The sequence below is a fragment of the Rhinopithecus roxellana genome, chromosome 13 (genome assembly GCF_007565055.1).
Source record: "Rhinopithecus roxellana isolate Shanxi Qingling chromosome 13, ASM756505v1, whole genome shotgun sequence".
Lineage (NCBI taxonomy): Eukaryota > Metazoa > Chordata > Mammalia > Primates > Cercopithecidae > Rhinopithecus > Rhinopithecus roxellana.
The window spans coordinates 43,416,229-43,441,029 of NC_044561.1; the positions used below are offsets into that span (position 1 = coordinate 43,416,229).

The window sequence follows — 24,801 nt, forward strand, 5'->3', positions numbered from 1 at the left end:
AGCCTTACCTCTGAAATCAGGTGAGCTAACGATGAAGGTAAGATTAGTGGTCAGTTCATATGTTTAAGGGAATTGTTCGAACTAGCTGGAGAGTGGCTTCTTAGTATTCTTGCAAAACACATCCGAGTGGCATCCAGACTCAAATGGGCCATGCTCAGGCCCAACGCTGGCATGATTCTTGAGTCATTAGGAAGGATTCCTTACTATGGAGACCCCTGTCTTCTGGTCCCTCTGGTTTGCAGGTGGGGATGAACTGGAGGAATAAAGCCACATTGTCCACAGGACATGTGTCCCTAGAACTTCCCAGGAGCAAAGACAATGGTGGAGGGAGACTCGGGGCCAAGCCCGCCAGGGTGACCCACAGGGTGAATGATGTCCCTGGGAAGGCAGGGCACCTTGGGCTTCTTGAGAGAGGAGAGGCAGGAGCAGAGTAGAATACCAAGAACCACCCGGACCCTGGGGTGGGGACTGGGTCTTTCGCAGACCCTGCTTCCATGGAGCTCTCTGTAAAAGTGACCAACTGGGCTCAGAGTTTTAACTTGCCCTTGGTAGCCTGAGGCCACTGTGACTGTCATGGGCCAGAAGTGCTATAAAAACCTGATGAGTGTTTGAAATGAAGGTGTACTGGTGGATGGGGAGAGAGGAGCTATTCCTGTTCCGGGATCCTGATGTCTTCATACACCTGCCTGATCCCCACTCCTGAAGCTCCTTGGTCATCATATCATATAAAGGAGGACTTGCAGACCTGTGCTATGGCCAGAGGGGCTGGACATGGCCCTTGCTTCACTTTCCCAGAATGAATTCATCATCCTGGCAGTAAGAGAAAAGAGGTGGGGCGCCTGCTGGGCTGGGCTGGGCTGGGCGAGGCTGCGACTGTTCTGGAGGAAGGGAAGAAGTCCGATGGCCTCAGACAGTGGACATGGACTGCGAACTTGGCTGGGCCTCTGCTTTGTCGTTTGGGTCATGCTTTCCTTTCCTCTTGGGAGACATTAAATGGGAGCCTAGGGGGCGGAAGCATCAAGTGGCGCCGTTTCCTCCCTTCAGAGCCAACCCTGCTGGGCTTCTTGGGTCAGATCAGCCCTGGCCCGGGGTCAGCCCGGCCAGGAAAGCAGCCCCCCTCCGCCGGCGACCTCAGAGCTCCCGGGCACAGCCCCGCGCACCTGCCCCTCCCACGCCCGCCCCGCGCACCTGCCGGGTCCGCACCTGCACCTGCCATTTGCCCGACTGGCCGCGCACCCAGCTGGCCCGCCCCTGCCTGACACGACCGCTGCCCGCCCCTTGCCTTCCTGACCCGGGGCTCCGCTGGCTGCTGTCGCCTGGGAGCTGCCGCCAGGGCCAGGAGTGGAGCGGTACCTGGAAAATGCGCCCGTTGGTCAGCGGTGAGTGCGCCCCCGCCTCAGGGCGGGGATAGGGGCGGGAAGGAGGACACCGGGGGAAGGGTCGCTTCCTGGCCCTGCCTGGGACCCTCCAAACTGAGCAAAAGGGTGAGAGCTGGCGCTTGGCGCCGAGGCTAGTCTTAGACCTGGGACCAGGAACACGGGAAGCGATTCTAGAGGGGACTCCCGAACAGCGGTGGTTTCTAGCAGGGTTCCCCGACCTTGTTTCCCCGCGCTCGCCCGGCCTGTTGCTGCCGCCCCAGCCGGGGTGCATGGGGTAGGAGAGGAACCTGGAATATAACACTGTAACATTTTACTTGGAAAGTAAGTTGGAGGGGAGCCCAGGCACAGCCCCGCACCCCTCCCGGGCTCCCCACGCTTCTCCTTTCTGGAGAGGGTACATGCCTGCCTGCGCCCCTGACCTCGCACGCCAGGTAGGGGCTGGCCGCTGCCAGTTGATAAAGCTGTTTTTTTTCCCCCATTTTTCAAACGACTTGACACTGTAGACGATTTGGAAAAATAGGAAAAAGGAAAGGAGAAACCCATTATTTTGACCAGTCATCGCCGTTTCTTGCAGTCTGTCTTAGCTGTGCCTCAGTCCTCTGTCACTTTCCTGTCACAGGCCATCTCGGGTCCTGGTGTCCACTGCCCTGGCCTCTGTCACACATGCCCTTTCTAATTGGTTTTGCGGGTCTCCTCCTATAATCTGAAGAATATGGATTCCTCCTGGAGTGACGCAGCCTGGCTGTGTGAAATGGAAGGTTCAGAAGTGGGAAGTTCTCTGGGCCTCTTGGGTAGATCACTTCCTGGTCAAGGATCTCAGGTCCTCTGGTGAGGGTGTTGGACTAAACCATCGCCATTCCTGCCAGCACCGGCATTCTGGTGGTGATCACACTCCAGCAAGTTCTAAATGCTGTCTTTTCTGCACCATTCCCAAATGTAGGAAAGCCGCATTTTAAGGTTTTTGCTTTGTGTAAAATATTCATATTTTGCTTAAAAACTATGAATGACACTGTTTTTGATAACTTGTGTGGATTGTAGGAGAGGTATGTATCTCCTTCCTTAGGGCACCAGCTTTCATTATAGCTATTCTGGAAGAGTGTTTTCCATTATTTCTGTATTGTATAATTATTATTTCCTGGTGACTTACAGACAATACTGAATATGATTACATTGCTTTCCCCCACTTTTGATTTTATGAACTAAAGATCAGGAGACATTCTTGGGGTGGGCGTTGTCCTGGATGCTTCTGTCCACTGCTAGGTTTGCTCCAGGCGACGTTCCCCGGAGGGACATTCAGACTGAATGGAAGGAGCAAGTTGAGCTGCCACCATGCCTTCACCTGCAGGGCCTGGTAGTGGGTATCTTAATGCCTTGAAATGGGCATTGGCGTATGGACAGTCAAGGCGGGTTATGCTGCACACCTGCTGTGGTGTTTCAGAGTGGCCCTTCCTAGCCCTTCTGCCAAAAAGCCCTCCTGCCCAGTGCCCAGGACAGTGATGACAGTGGACACTGAGGCCAGCAAAGCCTGGGATCCCAAAGACAGTGAGTCCCAAAATACGGACCATCCACCCTCAGCAATCCTGGCCTCTCAAGTACAAAAGGTGTGGGTGTGGCCTTCATGGTGAGGTGATCTGAATACATGTTGGCAAGGGAGCAGTGACAGCAGCTTCCCTGTCCTCATACAGGTTGAAGGAAATCCCATCAATAGAAGTGGGTCCTAGGGCCTGAGATTGTCCTTTTTAGGTGGCCCTTGGATTGGAGGGAGGGAGAGAGCCCTAAAATCCTCCTACCTGTAACCCGGTGTCATATCCGTTTGGTTTCAGGATTACTTTCTTTCTGGCACTTTTTAGATGTTTATTGTTTACAGACAGGGTCTTGCTCTGTAGCCCAGACTGAAGTGCAATGGAGCAATCATAGCTTACTGCAGCCTTGAACTCGTAGGTTCAAGTGATCCTCCTGCCTCACTCAGCCTCCTGAGTAGCTGAGAGTACAGGCACATGCCACCATGCCCAGCTAATTTTTTAAAACTTTTTGTAGAGATGGGGTCTTGCTATGTTGCCTAGGCTGGTCTTGAACTCCTGGCCTCAAGTTGAACTCCTGGGCTCCTCGGCTTTCCAAAATGCTGAGGTAACAGGTATGAGCCACTGCCCCCAGTTTCTGGCTCTTAAGTGAAGCAGACAGGGCGCTCCTGAGACCCCTGTGGATCTGAGAGTGGGGATTGGCTGGGACACGTGCACGTGCACCCACACACATTCACAGAGGCAGACACACTAGAGGTGAGTCTCTTAGGAGAAAGTTCACTGGCTTTCCTCCTGTGCTAAGAACAGCCTTTGCTCTAACACTCATCCTGTCTGCTGCTCAGCAAGCACAGTGGAAGACATTTCCATGAGCCAGTGATGACTTTATTACCTTACCTGGAAAGGCAAGATCCTGGTTACAAAATTACAGAAGTGTTCCTGGACTCTGTATTTCCTGCCCCGCCTCTGAAGCTGCTGGGTCTCCTCCCATTGGGGCAGGCCCACTGGGGCTCCGGGAGTTGTCTTAGTGGAGGCCCTGGGCTCCCAAGCTTTCTTCTTCCCAAGTGTGTCCCAGCTTAGGGGCTGATTCCTCCCTGCTGCTCGGTGTCTGAGCCTCTGTCTTGACAGGCTGCCTTGTCTCCTGCCCATCCTGCTTTCACCCCCAGGACTGAGCTCTGATTGCTAGTGTTCAACCCACAGAGAGGCTGTGCCACAGCTCACCCGGTGCTGTGTTGGGGCTGAATTGTGCCTCCCCGCACAACTCCCCAACCCCATTTACATGTTGTCGTCCTAATCCCTGCCCAGTATCTCAGAATGCAACTGGATCTGGAGATAGGGTCATTAAAGAGGTATTTCAGGTATAATGAGATCATCAGGGTGAGCCTTGATCCAATCTGATTGGTGACCTTATAAGGAGGAGATGAGGACACACAGAGGCCCTGTGAGGACACAGAGAGAAGACACCATCCACAGTCCAAGGAGAGAGGCTGAGAGGAACCTTGATCTTGGACTTCCAGCCTCCAGAATCTTGAGAAAATAAATTTCAATTTCAATTTTTTTTTTTTTTTTTTGTAAGAGATGATGTCTTGCTGTCACCCAGGCTGGAGTGCAATATTGCAGTTGTAGCTCCCTGCAACCTCAAAGTTCTGGGCTCAGGCAATCCTGCCTCAGCCTCCTGAGTAATTGGGACTATAGGTCTGCACCACCACACCTGACTATTCTTTTAAAATTTTTCTGTAGACATGGGGTCTCATTATGTTGCCCAGGATGGTCTCAAACTCCTGAGATCAAGCCATCCCTCCACCTTGGCCTCCCAAAGTGCTGGGATTACAGGCGTGAGCCATTGAGCCCAGCCTAAATGTCTATTGTTGAAGCCTCCCAGTTTGTGTTAGTTTGTTACAGCAGCCTGAGGAAATGATGCTGCCTGCATGGATTTTGTCTGTCACCTCCTGGCTACTACGTCCTGCCCTCTCTCTCGTGGCTGGGATACTTCTGTGACTTTGTGCTAGACCTGAGTACAGGCTGCTGGTCCAGCTTATCACCCATCTTCTGATGATGTGCCGATCCTAGTGCCAGTGGCTGGATCTGCCTCCAGACTCTAGGACTCTAGGTCATGGCTTCTCCCAGCCAGGTGCATGTTGTAATCTAGACTGTCCCCAACCTAGAGGCCATTGGATGCGCCCCTCACCCAAAGCACAGATACTCTCTAGTCTTCCTGGGAGTCCCGAAAAGTGTCCCGGAAGAGAGCTCCCTGCCACACCAGGACCCGCCATGGGCTAGCTACCCTTCTTCTTGTGAGGACACTTGGCTTATTTATTCTCCATTTTCTTCTCTGTCATGTCCACCTATTTGTTTTTGTTCCGCTGAGGCCATAGTTACCTCTTCCTTTGTGTAGCTGCTTGTTACACATTCAAAAGGTAGATAATGTTCCTTTTCAACCTGCTGCAAGCTAAACAGCAGCTTGTTGCTCAGGATCTCAGGTGTGGCATGTTGTCTAGAGGAGCTCCTGAACATTGTCTGGTTAGCCAGTTTCCTTCTTCAAATACAACACTTGGATGAAATAGTCCAGCTGTGACCCACATGCACAGGATACAGGGGACGGCCCTTGCCTTTGTCACAGCTGTTGTCATAGCCCACTCTGCACTCTGTGTTCATCCAACAGAATTTTCTGGAACATCAGTGACCCACACAGTGTCCCAGGCATGCTGCGTGGCCCTGGAGGGAGGCGTCTGTGGCATCTGTGTGGGCGCTGTGGCTGGGCTGCATAGGGAAGAGCACCCTCTAGGCAGAGACCACTGTTGCAGAGGAGTAAGCCGGGAATGTAGCACCCACAGGTGGCTGAGCACAGCCGTTGGCGCTGCTGCAGGAGAGGGACCTGCAAGCTCACACCTGTCTCATTTTGTTTTCTGTGTCTGGTTTAACTACTTTGAGATGCCCCTCCAGTCCTAGAAACTGCACTGATCACACTGCCTTGGGCCTCTCCCCAGAGGAAACCACCTATGCTTACTAGTCTAACAATCTTAGCAGTTTGGAAATTCAAAATTTAAAAATGGTGTTGAAATATGCACTCGAAAAAGCAAAATAAAGCAAAACCCCAAGGCTAACCAGGAACATCTCGTTCCATCCCCATGGCTCCCTCTGCCGAAGCGCTGGGGCTCCGAGCACAAGCACACGCTGCCTTGGTGCAGTACAGCCAGTGCATGGGCTGGGGACAGCTGCGTTCCTGAGAAGGAAAGGACGATCTCTAGGTGCTGGAAGTCCAGCTGAGGTCTAGAGCTGCACCCTGGGTGGGTGGAGGGGTGGGGCCCATTGTTGGGCCCTTCAGACCCGACATTCTCTTCTCTTCCTTTCCTTTTTCCTCCTTTCCTCATTTCCCCTTCACTTCCTTTCTTCTTTCCTCCCTGTCTCTCTCCCTTCTTCCTTCCTTCTCTTACTTCTTAGGACTGTACCTATTAGCACATACTTAAATGCATTAGGCACATACACCATGACCCATCCTACTCAGGGCCTGTGGTCATCCCTGCATGGTAGCAATCCGGGTAAGTGAACTGCGGAATGAGTTCTGATCTATGCTGTATTTAGGGAGCAAATTCTAAAAGCCTAGGCCATGGGTTGCCTATGAAAAGACAGAGAGCTGCCCCCCAGGCCTCTGGTGACCCAGGAGGAGATCAATGTCTTTTCCTTGGAAATTGTGCTGCTCACATCAAACAAGAGAAGTAAGATATTGTTGCCAATGAACTGGAAATATATCTCCAGGGACTTTCTGTCATTGGGAACCTTGACTGGCCCAGCAGGCACATCCGCAATGATAGAACAGTTTTGGGGACTTTTCCCCAGTGTTACATGACCAGGCCTCGATCCAGCAGGAATCCGTTGCATGCTTGCTGGCGTCAGCTACTATTCCCACTGCTGGTGATATGGAAATAAACAAAAGAGACAGAGCTTTACCCCTGAAGTTTCAGTGTAATTGCAGGAGCATGCTCAAATCCAGTTGTGTCTCACAAGGGGAATGAGCCACTTTGTTTTTTCAGGTTCACGTTGGGCATGCTGGTTCACAAGGTGCTTGATTAGCTGTTTTGGCATTAACATTCAAGGAAGCACTTAAGACCCAAACCAACAACAAATACAACTTGCCCTTGAAAGCATTCCTGTCTTGTTTGTATTCTCTGATACTGTCTACTTCGAAGGCCCTGACACCGCGTCCCACCTTGCCTGTAGCTCAGTCCCCTGACACTGGGCTGGGATGAAAAGCCACAGGAGGGATGGGGAGAGCCAAGGGCCGGGGCCACCACCAAGTCCTTCACAGCAGCTGCTTGGTGTCCTCTCTACAGGCCCGCTCAAGGTGGTGTTCCTGGTCCTTGCCTCCTTGTGTGCCTGGTATTCGGGGTACCTACTCGCAGAGCTCATTCCAGATGCACCCCTGTCCAGTGCTGCCTATAGCATCCACAGCATCGGGGAGAGGCCTGTCCTCAAAGGTGAGTGCCGTGCTTGGGGCGGACGGCTGCCTTCATGGCTTGTGTGCAGAGGGAGGAGTGGTGGTTTCTGCCCCAGCTTGCGGCCTGGGGGGCCCTGATGGCTTTATATCAGGAAGGAGGAGGAGAGAAGTATTTTGCAGTTATTCATTTAGGTCCTAGACCATTCCAAGGCATGCGCCGCTGCTGACCCCATGTGAGACTAGAACAGTGTGGCCTCTGGTTACCAGCACAAACCTGCAGCCTGACCTTGAACTGTGCTCTTTCGGCCCAGATCTTGGCTTCCTCCCATGGGAAGCACAGGAGAGTCCAGGTTCTGCACTCCAGAATCATTTTAAGGTTTCTATCAGACTGAATAGCTGTTGGAAAGTCTTCTGTAATGTCTTGGGAAGCAAAAGCGAGTAATTGAGTAGATGTGAAAGAAAGGTCAGACATTGTATGTCGGTGAACAGAGGCCCTCAACCATCACCTTAGGAAAGGCCCAGCTCTCTGTAGGGTGGCTGCTTTCTGTCCTTCCCCACAATCAAGGTGGGTTTTTCTGAGAGCCTGCTGTGTGCTGGGCATGTCCAGGAGCTAAGGAGAGACAGAGGACAAGCACAGGAGGTCCCTATCCCTTTGGCACTGAGACCCTAGTGAGGGGAGGTGACAGCTTAACACATGAACAAATGTGATTTGATCATTTGTTCAATCACATTTGGAGGATGGGCAGGGAAAGCCTCTGAGAAGGAGGTGAAAATTGAGAAGCGATCTCAGTGAAGCAAGGGAGTAGACTGTGCTTGGTTCTGAGGGCTGTGTGCCAGTTTGGTTGGGAGCATCATGGCTTAGTCCACGCAGGTTACTGTAAGAGAATACCATAGACTGGGGGCTTTATAAACAACACATTTATTTCTCACGGTGTTGGAGGCTGGGAAGTTCAAGATCAAGGTACCTACAGATTTCTTGTCTGGGGGGTACCTGCATTCTGCTTCTAAGACGGCTCCTTCTGCCAAACAAGGTCTCTGAGGCCCCTTTCATAAGGGCACTACTCCCATTCCTGAAGGCTTCACCTGCCAAAGGCCCCACCTCCTAACGCCAGCACACTGGGGGTTAGGTTCCAACATATGAATTTTGGGGGGACCTATTCAGTCTATAGCATCCGAATTGCAAATTGGGGGCCCAGAGACAGACCTGAGACAAGATTTGTCTAAAAGCAAAACAAATGAAATATGGACAAATATTTTAAAATCAAGAGATTTCCCATAAAACTCCATGTTTATAGCATCTCTTGAAACAGTAGAAGCTCTTGTACCCCAGGCCCTCATTCCTGCAAGGCCACGATCAGCCACAGATGGGCAGGCTGTGGTTACACAAGGGCCAGATTCTGGCCAGGACCAAAGGCATTCATCCAGTGGCCCAGTTGTAAAGTCACAGGAACAGGGAAGGAACAAGGAAAATGAGGTCCATGTGCTTTATACATAGAAAGAGTACCTACAAGTAGCACTGATGACTGTGTTCTTTACCCTGGTTTCAATCTTATTTTACAATACACATTCTGGGAAAGACTGAATTATTGCGGAAGGAAATGCCTACTGTCAAAGTCCATTTATTTATTAATTCAGCAGGTATACTTAGTAACAGCCTCCCTCTCTGGGCCATGGTCTGAGTGCACGTGTTTTAAGGTTCATCCTTTACTTCTAAGAACCTCGGAGTCTACTAGAGAAGAACTGAAAAGCCAAATCATAATGTTAGCTGTTGGGAAGGGGTGAAATTTCAAAGGATTTATTTAAAATTATGTTGGAAAACTGTGGAACACTCTGATAGTAGACTGCTCCCTTTTCAAAATTTCACTGCAAATAGATATGTTGGTATATTTTTAATACAAAAATAAAGTATAAAAAATCAATTTGCACAAATACAAAAAACTGGGTAATGGTAAAATACTTCTATAAAAAACATTTCTTTTCAGATTAATTACCTTTTATGACCAAAAAAAGGAGAAAAAATAACTTCATAGGAATTGACTATGACTGGATGTTTTTATTTTTCAAAAGATTTTTGCCTTGAACTTGCCTGTCATCACACTTGCTTATTACATCTAGGCTATGGGTGAAGGATATGTGTGTCGAGGGCATGGAAGACGCCCTCAAAGGGATTACTTTCTCTTTCAGTAATTTTTTACATATCATTCATTCATTCATTTTTATTTCAATAGCTTTAGGGGTACCAGTGGTTTTTGGTTACATGGATGAATTGTATACGTGAAGGCTATGATTTCAGTGTACCCATTACTGAGTGGTATACATCATACCCAATATGTAGTTTGTTATCCCTCATCCCCCTCTTACCCCCACTTCTGAGTCTCTAGTGTCCGTGATATCATTCTTATGCCTTTGCATGCCTGTGGCTTGGCTCCCACTTACAAGTAAGAACATGCAATATCTAGCTTTCCACTCCTGAATTACTACACTTAGAATAATGGTCTCCAGTTCCATCCAAGTTGCTGCAAAAGACATTATTTTGTTCTTTTTTATAGCTGAGTGGTATTCCATGGCATATATATACCACATCTACTCTTCAGTTGATAGGCACTTAGATTGGTTCCATATGTTTGCAGTTGTGAATTGTGCTGCAGTAAACATACACGTGCATTTTTACACACAATTTAAAGTTTGTCCAGGCAATGGTGCCTCTGAAACCAGTCTTTTTAGAAGGGCTCATTAACAGGGTGGGCCAGGGATGTCCCCACCTTCTTCTTGTGACTGAAGGAGGGCTGAGGTCCCAAAGGTGGTGGGAGAGGGGTGGCAAGTGGCCGTGATGTTCATGTCCTGGCTCCTGTGACTTGAAAGCTCCACTTTGGAGGGATATGGGACTGCTTGGGGCCTGCTGGGCTCAGCGTTTTGGGGCTAACCCTGCTGAGAGATCCAGGTGGGGAATGCTGCTTTGCAGCAAGGCTTATTTGGTGTTGGCAGCACCAACATGGCTGGTGCGATGCTTTCAAGGAACAACCTCACCCAAAACACAGGTGCCTTCCTGTCCACGTGCTGCATGTACAGCCTCTTAGGGCTGCTCCTTCAAGCTCCTTCTAGGTTGATGTTGCTGAATTGTTAGGAAAGATGGTGTTTTCCCCAGCTTCAGAACAACTTCAAGGATTAAGGCTCAGGTCCTGGTATCAGTGCAGGTTCTGGGATTTCTCAGTTATACTTTGCTCATGCAGGGAAACTCTGTCACTGTCCTGCAGGATGTTCATCTTAGATGTCCACAGGTGCCCCCATGCATTTACCTAGTGACCAACATGCTGCATCCGAATCTGAAGCACAGGAACAGACACATTCAGACTTGAGATTGGTACTGGGTACTGGGAGAAGCCACTGAGAAGCTAGAAAATGAAGAACTCAACACAGTTGCTAGAAATGGATGGAAACTAGGAATCCAGGAGCACATGGATGATTATCCATCCTTGAAAGGACTCATGGAGTTCCTCCAACACAGATGAGGAACCTGTGTTCCTTGAGCCTATGGTCTGGTGGAAGACATTGGTGTTCCTTAACTAGAGCAAGGCCTGGTGGCTCTGCACTGGGCTAGCTACCAAGGTAGAGAGGTGCTTTGGGCTGGGCTGATAGGACCTACAAGCTAAGTGGGAAGGACAAGCTCTGCAGGAGGAGAGTAACCCTGGGAGGAGGGCTCCTGGGATCTGAGTGACTTCCATGTGTGGCCATCAGCATGTTAAAGACCGTAGGGCAATGAAGGGTGGTGCATTCATTTCTTGCCTTTAAAGATTGGGTGTTCAGCCTTATGGTTAGGTTGGGCCGGGGCTTGGTCTATAAACCAGAAGCATCAAGGGAACTGCCTTTCCTGCGTGTCTGCAAAGCACAGACATTGCTGTTCTGTTCAGGAGCTCTTTCCAGCCAGTCTAGGTCTGGGCAAGCCAGAGAGGCATTCTCGAGTCACACAAGTGTAGGGCTCAGCACTTATACTTAATTTAAATTCATTTAATCCTGTCTTCCTTTAAAATTTTGATATTTGTTCATCATGGGTTATTTTGCATTCATGTTGATTTTTTTTTAACAATTATTGCCTTCATCTATTACTTATTTTGATTCTTGAGCTTTTGGGTACCCCCTTAAGCTTCACACCTGAAGCCAGCACCTCACTGGCCTCACCCCAGTTCCAGCTACTCCTGTCTCTCTCTCAGACATGCTGTAACTACAAGTGCATGTGGAAGAAGGCTAGAAGCGTCTCAATGCAATACTACCTTAGATTGAAAAAAGGTGCTCTGCTGACCGAGGCAGAGAGGTGCCTGTGGATGGTGATTTTGTACAGAAGTGCTAAGCAGGCATTGCAGGGGTTCGCACCACTGAACCCATTTGTAGATGTAATGGCCACCCGTTTAGGTGAATGTGAGCAGATGCAAAGGAGCAAAGACGGCCCAGCCTGCCTCAGGCTTGCTGTGTAAGTGGTGTGGGGGGAGCAGGGGAGGGTCATCTCTCAGGCTGATGGGAAGGCGGCTGCTGAGCTTCAACACCCTGTCACCTCTCCAGTGTCAGTTAGCACATTAATCCAAGCATTGCTGTTCGAGGGGACTGCCTAGAGAGGCTGTGGCAGAAACGAGACACACTTGGCAGAGTATGACAACACAGAAGGATGGCTAATACAGCCTTTCCATGTCTGAATGGGCATCGCTGCAGAAGTGAATGAACCATGTTTTCCTCCTTGTTCTAAGAAGACAGCGCTGAGCCCACCAGCTTCCACAGCTAGCTAGAGGACGAAGCTGCAGGGCACAGATTGGGAGCTAGAATTTTTAGTAATTAGGATTTTGAAGAGCAGATCCAGCTGCCCAGGAAACTTGGGAGCTCGAAGTCACCCCTTGCCCACCCCTCATCCTGTGCCCAGAGTTCCAAGGAAAGTGACCCTGAGGTGCTTCTCAATACCACATTTGAGTCTTTTTTCTCAAAATCGATCTTTTAATTATAGTATGCTATGTGGTCATCAACACAGTGATACACAGGAGTTTCTTAGACATATGCAGCACGAAGCATGCCATACACATCTGTGGGCAAATCCAAGTTTTCTGATTTGGGTCCTATTAGAACATAACCATGGAGTCTTCTGTGTTAGGAAATTCTGAACTGTAACTTCTTGTATCTCAAAGAATAATAAAATATATGTATTTATAGTGCTTTATAAATCTAAAAGCAAGAAAGCATATAATCTTCGTCCCAAACTACCTTTTATAAATTTCACCTCTGGAGATTAGGTAGACACAGTGTCTGAGAAGAAATGTGTGGAATCAGGACCCTCTAAGGGCTGCAGCACGGCACTAGTGCACAGCAAGATGGCTCGAGGGCAAACGATTCAGACCCTGAGAGGACTGACCTACACGCCACTTTCTGTCCTTCCTCTCACCCATAACCCTTGGTCATTCAGTCTGTCAGCACCAGTGTTCTGGAACTGCTTTCCAGACTACCACATCGCCAAACCCAGAGCTGCTAGATGCTGGCAGCCCCAGCTTTCCCACCACCTTTCCCCCATATTATCCTCAGGGTGGCATGTTTGTGCTGTTCCTGCCCAGGCCCCCTTGGGCTGTTGCTGCTGCTACTCCTTCCCCTCCTCCCTTTCTCTTCTCCTCTTCTTGGATCTCCCCTCATCTCCCTCCTCCTCCTCTTCTTTGTCCTCTTCCTCATCCTCCTTTCCCTTCTCCTCCTCCTCATCCTCCTTTCCCTTCTCCTCCTCCTCATCCTCCTCCTCCCCATCCTCCTCCCTCTATCCTCCTCCCCATCCTCCTCCCTCTATCCTCCTCCCCATCCTCCTCCCTCTATCCTCCTCCCCATCCTCCTCCCTCTATCCTCCTCCCCCTCTTCCCCCTTCTGCCCCTTTTCCTCCTCTAGCCCCTCTTTCTCCTCCTTCTCTCCCTTCCTGCCTTCTCTTCCTCTTGTTATTTCTCTCCTCCTTCCTCATATCCCCACCTTCTTTCCTTCTCTCCCCACTCCTCCTCATCTTCTCTTCTACCTCATCCTCCATCCCCTCCCCGCCTCCATTGTCCTCCTTCTCCTGTGCCTCCTTCTCTTCCAGCTTGCCCGCTCAGGCTGGCCAAACACCAGCCACTGCATCATGTTTTCTTCACACCCAGGGCCCAGAAGACCCAGTAAGCAACTCCTCCCTGCCCTCAGTTTCCTGATCTGTGTAGCCTGAGGCTGGTAAGATTTTATTTTTTATTTATTTACATTTTGTATTGAGACAGTGATATGGTTTGGCATACCACCCAAATCTCATTTTGAATTGTAGTTCTCATAATCTGCACGGTTCATGGGAGGGACCCAGTGGGAAGTAATTGAATCATGGGGGCAGTTACCCCCACGCTGCTGTTCTCATAATAGTGAGTGAGTTCTCACAAGATTTGATGGTTTCATAAGGGGCTCCCCCTTTGCTCAATTCTCATTCTTCTCCTTGCTGCCACCATGTGAAGAGAGACATGTTTCCTTCCTCTTCTGCCGTGATTGTAAGTTTCCTGAGGCCTCCCCAGCCGTGAAGAACTGCTAGTCGATTAAACTTCTTTCCTTTATGAATTACCCAGTCTTGGGTATTTGTTCATAGCAGCATGAGAATGAACTGATACAGACTGGGTCTTGCTCTGTTGCCCAGGCTGGAGTGCAGTGACGGGATCCTGGCTCACTGCAGCTGGCTGGAGAGATTTTAAACAGCTCCATCCCCAAACTGCCTACCAAAAACAAAGGAGTCCCTCAATAAGTATACGTTGACTGAGTGGCTTCATTAGTTAAGGAAGGAGCTTTGCAATACAGTGACCCTGTTTTAAGGACAGGAACAGTGAGGTTCAGTCCATGCAGCTGGTTCTTGGAGTGGCACTGCTGGTCCCTGCTCACTTTCATTCATATTGGAGCTTCCAGCCACTTGTTCTAGAACTGGCATTGACATTGAGCTCATTGACCTTTGGGTTCTAGAATCCAGCTTTCTGGCACCTGGAGACATTTATTGCCATTCCCATGATGCCCTTGGCCTCCATCATTCCCCAGAGATGAAGGATCAAGAGTCCTCGGGCCCACGTGGGAGCTCATTTGATGCCAAGGTACCCCCACCTGGAAAATAAGAACTTGCAGCCTTTCTTTTCAACAGCAAGGACCAGGAGAGAGCTCCCGGTATCCACTTGTTGCTCTGAGCACCTTTATTGTGTCACTGGACAATCACTGTAGCCCTGAACATCAGTGCTTGACTCCTGAGGAAACTGAGGCACCAGGCACTTCACCAGCTTCTTGGCCAAGATTATGGGGAGTAAGACCCCCTGAGTCTCGAGGCCTTACTGCCATGCTGCAGCTGTAGCGTCTCGCCCCTGGCGGCTTTCAGGCTTTCCTTTATTCGTGTGCACCCTGCTTTGTCCACTTGCTTACCTATCCTTTCCTAAGTGCAGCTGCAGAGGGCCTTTGGTTCTGGTCTTGGACCCCAACCTCCTTATCCTTGCAGGTCTGCACTCTCCTTGTGTTCATGCCATGGAGATTGCCTCCCTGTCATTTCTACATAGGCTGAATCTGAGCTCATCAGTGGGTCTCGCTGAATTGGATTTCCTTTCTAGACACGGCCTCTTCTGCTCCTCATGTGATCCCTGTGGTTGCTGGAAATCTGTTTGAGCACCAGCTGCTCCTGCTAGGGCCTCTCTCGGTGTTTCTCTAGTCCTCTTATTACTGGGAGGATTGAGGCTCACACTGGGTTCATCTGTGGTGTGAAAGACTGTGCTCACCCAGCAAGGCACAGAACCCTGGCTCTTACCTGGCTCCTTCTCATCCTGTGAAGCCCAGTTGCCTGGATCGCCCTCCTCCCTTCCTCTCCATCTCTCTGTCTCTACCCCACCCCCCTACCCCCACCCCTCATTTTCCTTTTAACCAATGAACCAAGGATCGAGTTAAAAGTTTTTATCACAGTGTGTAGGGCCTCCTTGGTTTTGTATACTGATTCCCTTTTATTCCCACTTCCGGCTCCAGTTCCCCACACCCCTGAGGTGTTTAGGGATGCCTTTTTGTTTGAATATCTGACTGCAGAATGGGCTACTGTGTTTGGCAGGCGTGTCCTTCAGTGTCATTTTGTAGACCCCATCCTAGTACTCCTTTGTCCTTCAGGACCAAGCCTTGAGGGCACATCTTCATGTAGGTCTCTTGGAGGGCCATGCCCCACACCGTCCCGCCTAGGCCCATTTCCCACTCTGTGCACTTGAGGTCAAGCCCGGACGGGCCTCCAGCTCCTCACCTCCTTGCTGTTCTGCTGCAGGGATAGACTTGGGTGAAATTTCCTTTGGGATATATCTACCTAGGAGTGGAACTATTTGGCCATAGGGAAGCTGGAGACATTATGCCCGTGATGCCCTTAATTTGACTGAGCCAAGCCAGAGGACTTCCTCCAACACGTGGTGCATGGGGCTCCCTCCTCCCCATATTCACCTGCAGGCTTCAGGAACCAGCTTCCTGAGTTGGCCCATCCTGGGAGGTGCTCCGGGGACCTCACTGCACCAACAGGCAGTTCTCAGGTTACTAATGAGTTTATGAACACCAAGTTGAGCTTGAGGCTGCTATTTCTTTCTGACAGACAGGAGGAGGAATGAGAAACAGCTTAGGAGAAAAACCCGAGCTCACTAGAACCCCGGTGAGTGCACACCGGATGCAGAGTGCCAATGCCGGAGGGCCCATGCAAGAGGGTACTGAGCTCTTCCCACAGCAGCCAGGGCCAAGGGCTGCTCCGGGCAGGCTGTGACCACGCGGCACGTTTATGAAGACTTTGTCCCCATCGCCCCATTCTGTAAATCACAAATTCCCACTTCACTGGCTTTTCTATTGGACTGTTCTCTTTTCCTACTTTATTTGCAGGGAGTTTCTTATCTATATTGAGCGATTAGATTAATGCCTACTTTGTACATAGCACATATCATCATCTGAAAAGATCTTCTTTGGCCAAGTGTCGTGGCTCATGCCTGTAATCCCAGCACTTTGGGAGGCCAAGGTAGGTGGATCACTTGAGGTCAGTTGTTCAAGACCAGCCTGGCCAACATGGTGAAACTCTGTCTGTACTAAAAATACAAAAATTAACCAGGCATGGTGGTGGGCATCTGTAGTCCCAGCTACTTGGGAGGCTGAGGCAGGAGAATCACTTGAACCCAGGAAGTGGAGGTTGCAGTGAGCTGAGATGATACCACTGTACTCCAGCCTGGGTGACAGAGTGAGACTGTCTCAAAAAAAAAAAAAAAAAAAAAAATATATATATATATATATATATATGTATACATACACACACACACACATATATATGTGTGTATATATATATTCTTTGACTTTACTCTTTCTCTTCTATTTGTGTGTGAGCTATTCTATTCATGCTATACCTGTAGAATCTAGGCCAGTTTCTGGTGTTTAATAAATGTTTGTGAGTGAGTAAAGGAGTGAATCTAGTTTAGAGCCATGTGTACCCCACACACAGCTCACAGCCCCAGGCTGTACAGGTGAGCTTCAGGGGAGAGTCACTAGAAACAGCACCCTGTTGACTTTGTCTTGCATATAGTCAGATCTTAGGGAGGGCCATCATTTTCTCAGAAAGTCTTGTAAAACAGAACTAAACCAAACACATCAGCTGTGTTCAGTCACCTCCCTAGACTCTCAACCAAGACAAAATGAACTGACAGCTCTTAAATGGCCATAGTTGAGGTAACACTGAAATTCAAGTCAGGAAAACTAACATGTAATGCTAATCTTGCCACTAACTCGCTGTTAACATCTTGGAGTTGTTCCTTATCTGTCAGTGAGGGTGCATAGCAGATGCCACCTGTACTTAAGGCTCTTTCCAGTCCTGAGATGACATCTACCTCCAATGGTGCCATGTCCTCTGAAATATTGCTCTCCTTAGTAAAACCCAGGATTACCCTGGAAGCACATTGTGTGGGATTCACTGCAGTGCCCTCTGGCTGAAGTCATATAGGAGCAATGCTACTCTCACTTGGTGGCAAAAGCTTAAGGCTTAATAAAGGTGACACAGTGCTGGGAGTGGCCACCAACCCGGGGCAGGGGGAGTTCAGCAGCTTTTGACAGTGGCTTCCCTTAGCCAAATGCACACCCAGCCATACCGCCTTCGCTGGACTCAGCAGCACCTAATAAATAATCAGCATTGATTAGCAGAGAAACAGACACTCTTTGATGGCTTCTGGTCTTTGGTTTTTGCAGACTGGACTTTTAATCTCCTATAGAACAATGAGGTAATTGAAATGGTCAAAATGCCGTATGCAAACAGCCACCTCCTTTGTTTGCCTGGTCTATATTGACAGGATCTTATTTCATGACTCGATATTTCTAGTGACTTTGCATGGATCTCCTACCCTCTGGAATAATCTTCCTCGTTTACAGGAGTTAAAATATCATTGTTCCCAAATCAGGAAGTATTTTTAAAAGACAGATTCCTGGACCCCACTCTGGGAAATTCAAAGCTCCCTAGGTCCAGGGTGGACACTAAGAACCTGTATTTATTTTAATGTTTTAAACTTGGCTTCATACAGAGCCAAATTTGATCGTCCTGGAACTAAGCAGTCGTTATGGTTTCCTTTAAATCTAAGGTTCTTTGTGATTTGTATCTGAATTTCATAAAACCTCCTCTCCACTCTTCCAAGTCCCAGTCTACACATTCCTGTGGTTACAGCACATCTGGGGAAAGCCACCAGGAGAGTCCAGACGCAAGGCTGCGCAAGCTCCATAGCTAGGTTCTCATTGCTGTCGCTCCTTTCAGAGCTGGGTAAAGTAGCTATCGTATTATAAACCAGGAGTTGCCCATAAGGATGAGGAATCAGGTGGATTTTCCTCAGCAAGAGAATAATTTCTTAGACTGAAACTGACAGCAGAAGGCCGACTGCATCTTAGGGAATGGTGTCGCTGCTGGAGGCTTTCACTCTTAAACAAGCCAGCTTTTCATGAGGCATAAAAAACAGGAGACTAAATAGAAGGTCCACTGTTCTCCCTGGCTGGGACACTGGCTTCTACGTTAGCCACAGGAACTTTACCTTTTGAGTGTTTGCGGGAAGGAATTCCAGGAAAAACACGGAAGACCTTGATGTGGTTCTCCAGGCGGGGTTTGGAACGAACTGTGTTTTCCCAGGAGCTGCGCCCACCCTCCAACCCCACACTGAGTTAGGAACATGATCGTCTTTCTTCATTCACGTGGTGATACTTTGTGCTTCTGGGAAATGGATGAAGGACTCGGAAAGCCTACTGACTCTTTTTTTTAATGACACATGGGTTCCCTGCCCACTCCCAGGCCCTGTGAGGAAACACAAAGGCCCATCTGGGTGTCATCCTTAGTCACTAAAGCCGCATACTCCCTGGAGGATATGAGGCACATCAAACGCCTCCCTTCTGGAAAGCACGCCTGCACATGTCCGCACGAAACAGGACTCTCACTTTGCAGAGCTCCAGGGGCTGCAAGTCTGGAAGCTGGGGAGGAGGCCATGCTCCTAGCTGCTGGGCTGCCAGGCCCTGTAGTGGGGACCTGCTCGTTCTGCTGCTGATCCCATAGGAGGAGTCCCTGGGGAGAGCATCCCTATGGGACCCCCACAATGGCCCTGCTGGAGACTCCAGCACCAGCCCTTTGGGTGAGTGTCCTGGGTCCAAGGGTGGAGTACTGGGCAGGCCTGTGTAGGCCTGTGCACCCTAAGCCCCAGCCCCTGAGGCAGGAGGAGGGACAGGAACAAGTTAGGCTAGAACTCAGCCCACTGTTCTCCAGTTGGGACTCTTCTCACCCAAGCTTCTCCTTTCCCTCCACCTAAGTTTAGAAGCTGCTGCTCCTGCCTTGGGAACCTGTCATGGGATTGAGGCCAGGCCTGGTGCCGTTTGATCATTGCAAAGGCTCCCAGTGCCTGTTGGTGCCAGAGCCATGGAAAGCTAGGAAACAAAGAATGCAGATGTCAGGTGGGAGGAAGGCCCAGGTACCCTGTGGCCCTTCAGCCTCCCAGGGTGCTTATAAAAGAAATATTTAATGCATCTGAAATCAACTTTACCTGGAAAGCATTTACTGCTGGTTTCAGAATGAAAAATGTATTTTTAGGTCAAAACTGTTATTCGATACGTTTGCAGGCACAACCCTTAGCTAAATCACAAAACACGGATTATTTTATAAATCTTTCCACCATTTCTGGAAAGAAGTACTCCTTGGCTTTGTTATCCTCTCCTCCCTCGTTAGTTAAAGGTTTAACTTTGTTATTTAGGCTTAACTTCTCTCTGCTTCCTATATTGCTTTTGAGATTTATTGACCAGAACATGTGACTTGCACAGGAGCCAGAATCATCCCAAAGGTTAGTAGAGACTGGAGAAATATGAGGACCAGATATTTACACCAGTTTAGTTGCAAAGAGACGCTGCCTTATTCATCTTGTGTTCCCATTTCTGTTTGTCTTAAGATATTTTTTAATTTCCCTTTTAATTTCTTCTCTGATCCATTTTAATTTCTTCTCTGATCCATTGGTTGTTCAGGAACATGTTGTTAAATGTCTACGTATTTGTAGATTTCCTGAAATTACTCCTGTGATTAATTTCTAGTTTCATACCCTCATGGTGGGGATCTTCTCTTTGCCTCCTTTGCGGTGTCTTCAGATCCTGTTTGCCCACTTATAATGGTTCAGCTGGCTTCACCACAAAGTAAAACTACCTTTTCCATCTCCCCTTGCTACCTCTTGTGCTAAGCTGCTGCCATACTGTTGTCCTAATGACCATACCCTCCAGGATGCAGAGGTGGTTTTATCTTTTAGGAACCATCAGGGCCATGGATGTGGCATGCCATCCACCTCTGTGAGTAAGCGTACCACACCTGTCAGCATGCACAGCGTGTCTGTTTAGAGGCGCGCGTCCTCTTCATCCTCCAGCTGAGAGGATTCTGTATCGAGTTTACTCCCTGCAGCATCCTGATGATGACAAAAAGACCTGGAAGTGTTTCTGAGACACAGTTCATAAGTCTCTGAGAGCAGGTCCTGGTTAAACAAACCGTGGAGCTGCCGTGCTGAGAACAGCACTGCCCACGGGAAAGCGGACAGGTCTGTGCGCTTGTGAAGGGAACAGGTCGCTGACGCTAAAGGGGAGCACGGGCTCCAGGGAGGATTCCTGAGTATTCCCATTCGTGTATTCTCTCTGAATTGAGAGAATACATGAATTTGCATACACAGGATGTCTGCAAAGTTGGGAACCAGGACACACCTATTTTTAAACTGTTAGTTACGTTTTCAAATGCTGTATTCAGTGTTATTTTCAGGCGAATACCTAAGTAATGAGTGTAATTATTAAATTGAAAAAAGAAAATGCAGAGTGTCTAAAACTCTAGAAACAGTGGAAAAATAGTCTATTTATAGCACGTTTTCATGTGAGCAATTGGACACTTGCTTTAAATTTAGGTATCTGGAAATTGACAAAAAACAAAACAAAACAAAAACATTAAGTTAATTGTTTGCAAAGTTTAACCACATTGGCCAGGCTGGTCTCAAACTCCTGACCTCAGGAGATCCACCCGCTTTGGCCTCACAAAGTGCTGGAATTACAGGCCTGAGCCACCGTGCCCAGCTGAGTATTTTTAAAAAGGGAAAAGAAACTGTAGGCTATTGAGTGTTAACTGCTAAGAAGAATAAAATAAAACAGGGAGTGGGGCTGGGTGGTACTGGGGTGGGCTGGAGTGTTGAGATGAGATGGGGTCGGCGAGGAAAAAGATCTGAAGGAGGGAGCCAGCCTTCAGGATTGGTGTGAGCACTCACGGGAGAGCTCTGTGTTTTCACCTACTGGGGATGGAGGACTGTGGTCACCAAGAAACCCAGACCACGTCCGGCTCGACCCTGACAGCTTGCTCTGATGTCACAGCACCTCTCTGTGCCCAGTTTTCTCCAGCAGGCCCTTCCAGCACCAGTGCTGTTTGCCCTGGTCATGATAGCTTTTATCTTTAATTAATTCATTGACAGCATGTGTTGATATACGTATACATTGTGGAATGGCCCAATCAAGCCACTTAACATGCATCACCTCACATATTTAACATTTTTATGTGATGAAACACTTAAAATCTACTCTAATGGTGATGTTCGTGTATACAATGCAGTAGTTCCCCCTACTTATCTGTGGTTTTGCTTTCTGTGATTTCACTTACCCTTGGTCATTCACAGTGCAAATGTACTAAATGGAAAACCCCAGAAAAAAGCAATGTATATGTTTTAAATTGTGTGCCATTTTGATTAGTGTGTTGTAATCTCACGCCTTCTCTCCTTGTCCTGCCTTGTCCCACGGGGGACGTGAATCCTCCCTTTGTCCAGCATCTGGGTGCTGTACACACTCCCTGCCTATTAGTCACTTAGGAGCCAGCCTGGTCATCGGATTGACTGTCAGAGTATCTGTGTTCAAGTCACCTTTATTTTACCGAATAATAGCTCCACAGAGCAGGAGTAGAGGTGCTGGCAACTTGGATATGCCAAAGAGAAGCCGGAAAGTGCTTGCTTGCTTGCTTTCTTCCTTTTTTTTTGAGATGAAGTCGTGCTCTGTCACCCAAGCTGGAGTGCAGTCGCGCCATCTTGGCTCACTGCAACCTCCGCCTCCCGAGTTCGAGTGATTCTCCTGCCTCAGCCTCCCAAGTAGCTGGGATTACAGGTGCTCACCACCATGCATGGCTAATATTTGTATTTTTAGCAGAGACAGGGTTTTGCCATGTTGGCCAGGCTGGTCTCGAACTCCTGAGCTCAGGTGATCTGCCCATCTCAGCCTCCCAAAGTGTGGGATTACAGGCATGAACCACCACGCCCAGCTGGAAAGTACTTTCTTTAAGTGAAAAGGTGAAAGCTCTCGATTTCATAAGGAAAGAAAAAAATCATTTGCTGAATTTGCTAAGAATTTCAGTAAATACAGTAAGATGTTTTGCGAGAGACCACATTCATGTAACTTTATTAGAGTTAGTTGTTAATCTCTTGCTCCAACTAATTTATAAATTAAACTGTATTGTTAATTGTTGTTAATCTCTTACTCTGCCTAATTTGTAAACTAAACTTTATCACAGGTATGTCTGTATAGGAAAAAAATAATAATAATATAGGTAGAGCATCCCAAATTTGAAAACACACAACCTGAAATGCTTCAAAATCTAAAACTTTTTGAGCAGCGACATGACACTCCAAAGAAATATTCATCGGAGGGTTTTGGATTTGGGATTTTCAGATTTGGGATGTTCAACTGGTAAGCATAATGCAAACATTCCAAAATCCAAAAAAATTTGAAACACTGCTGGTCCCAAGCATTTTGGAGAAGGGATACCCAACTGGTATATATAGGGTTCTGTACTATTTGTGGCTTCATGCATCCACTTGGCATCTTGGAATGTACCCTTTGTGAATGACAGGAAGACCACTGTATATTGTTATTAACTGTAGTCACTATGATGTGCAATAGATCTGTTGAACTTATTCCTCCTGTGTAGCTGAAACTTTGTGCATTTCGACCAACATCTTCCCAAACCCTGAACCTCTGGCCTCTGGTAAGTACCATCCTCCTCTCACCATCCTACTCTGCTTCTATGAGTTCAACTTGTTTAGATTCCACATGTAGGTGAGAACATGTGGTGTTTGTCTTTCTGTGGGTGTGTTGTTTCTCTTAGCATACTGTCCTCCACATTCATCTACATTGTCACAAATGGCAGGATTTCCTTCTCTTTTAGGCTGAATAGCATTCTATCGTGCACTCTGTTATACCACATTTTCCTTATTCATTCTTTCATCCATGGGCACGTAGGTTGGTTCCGTATTTGGCTATTGTGAATAATGCTGCAGTGAACCTGGGAGTGCAGATCTCTCTTTGACATACTGATTTCATATCCTTTGGATGTATGCTCAGATGTGAGATTGCTGAATCATATATTCTACTTTTAATTATTTGAGGAATCTCCATACTGTTTTTCCATAATGGTTATACTAACCTACATTCCCGCCAATAGCATATAGGGTTTTCTTTGCTCCACATCTTCACCAACACTCGTTATCTTTCCTGTTATTAGGAATAGCCATTCTAACCGGTGTGAGCTGGTGTCTCATCATGCATTTGCATTGCCCTGATTATTAGTAATATTGAACATGTTTTCATATACATTTTAGTTATTTGTATGTCTTATTTGGAAAAATCTTTATTCAAGTTCTTTACCCATTTTTCAATCAGGTTTTTTATTTGTTTTCTTGTTACTGGTTGTTTGGGTTCCTTATATGTTTTGAATATTAATCACTTACCAGATTTACACTTTGCAAATATTCTCCCCCATTTTGTAGGTTGTCTCTTCACTCCGTTGATCGTTTCCTTTGCTGTGCAGAAACTTTTTGGTTTGATGTAATTCCCTTTGCCAATTTTTGCTTGTGTTGCCTATATTTTTAGGGCATATTCCCCAAATCATTGCCCAAACCAACATCATGGAGCTTTTCCCTTATATTTTATCTAGTGATTTCATATTTTCAGGTCTGATGTTTAAGTTGCCAATTTATTTTGAGTTGACTTTTTTATGTGGTATGAGATGAGGTTCTAATTTCATTCTTCTGCATGTGGAGATCCAGTTGTCCCAATATCATTTATGGAAGGGACCGTCCTTTCCCCACTAACTTGAGTTGATATTATGATGTTCACTGTGGGCTTTTCATATGTGGTCTTTATTGTGTTAAGGAACATTATCATGAAAGGATTTCAATTTTGTCAAATTCTTTTCTTCTACTTACTGTCTAAACCATGTGACATTCTTATACAGCTTTTGTCCATTCTGTTGATGTGGTATATCACATTATTGATTTGTGTATGTTGAATCATCCTTGCATCTGTCCTTGCAAGGATAGGTCCCTCTTGGTCATGGTGATTTAGTTCGGATATTTGGCCCTGCCCAAATCTCATTTGGAATTGTAATTCCCAATGCTGGAGGTGGAGCCTGGAGGGGGAGATATTTGGATCATGAGGGTGCATCCTTTACAGCTTGGTGCTGCCTTTGCGATAGTGAGTTCTTGTGAGATCTGGTAATTTAAGTGTGTGGCACCTCCCCCCCGCCACTCTATCTCACTTACTCCTACTTTCACCATGTGACATGCCTGCTCCCCTTCACCTTCCACCATGATTGTGATTGTAAGCTTCCTGAGGCCTCCCTAGAAGCTAAGCAGATGCCAGCACCAAGCTTTCTGTAAAGCCTGCAGGACCATGAGCCAATTAAACCTCTTTATAAATTACACAATCTTAGACATTTCTTTATAGCAATGCAAGAATGGACTAATACACATGGTGAATGATTTTTTTAATGTCTTGTTGAATTCAATTTGCTAGTATTAATATTTTGTTGAGGAATTTGGCATCTATGTTCATCCGGGATATTGACCTACACTTTTATTTTCCTGTAGTGCCCTTGTCTGGCTTTGGTATCAGGATAATACTGGCCTCATAAAATGAA

General features: G+C 47.7%; 1 protein-coding gene across 2 annotated transcripts in view; it reads left to right on the top strand.

The window, feature by feature from the left end:
* The first annotated feature begins 875 nt into the window (after window positions 1-875).
* FAM3B (FAM3 metabolism regulating signaling molecule B) overlaps window positions 876-24,801 on the top strand; it is a 51,855-nt gene continuing 27,929 nt past the window's right edge. The window contains exons 1-2 of one of the 2 annotated variants that reach the window (XM_010354513.2): window positions 876-1,379; window positions 7,228-7,371. In XM_010354513.2, coding sequence (XP_010352815.2) covers window positions 920-1,379; window positions 7,228-7,371 — 604 coding nt within the window. In that variant the 5' untranslated portion in view covers window positions 876-919. The remainder of the gene's footprint in view (window positions 1,380-7,227; window positions 7,372-24,801) is intronic. The other variant, XM_010354516.2, reaches the window with a different exon arrangement.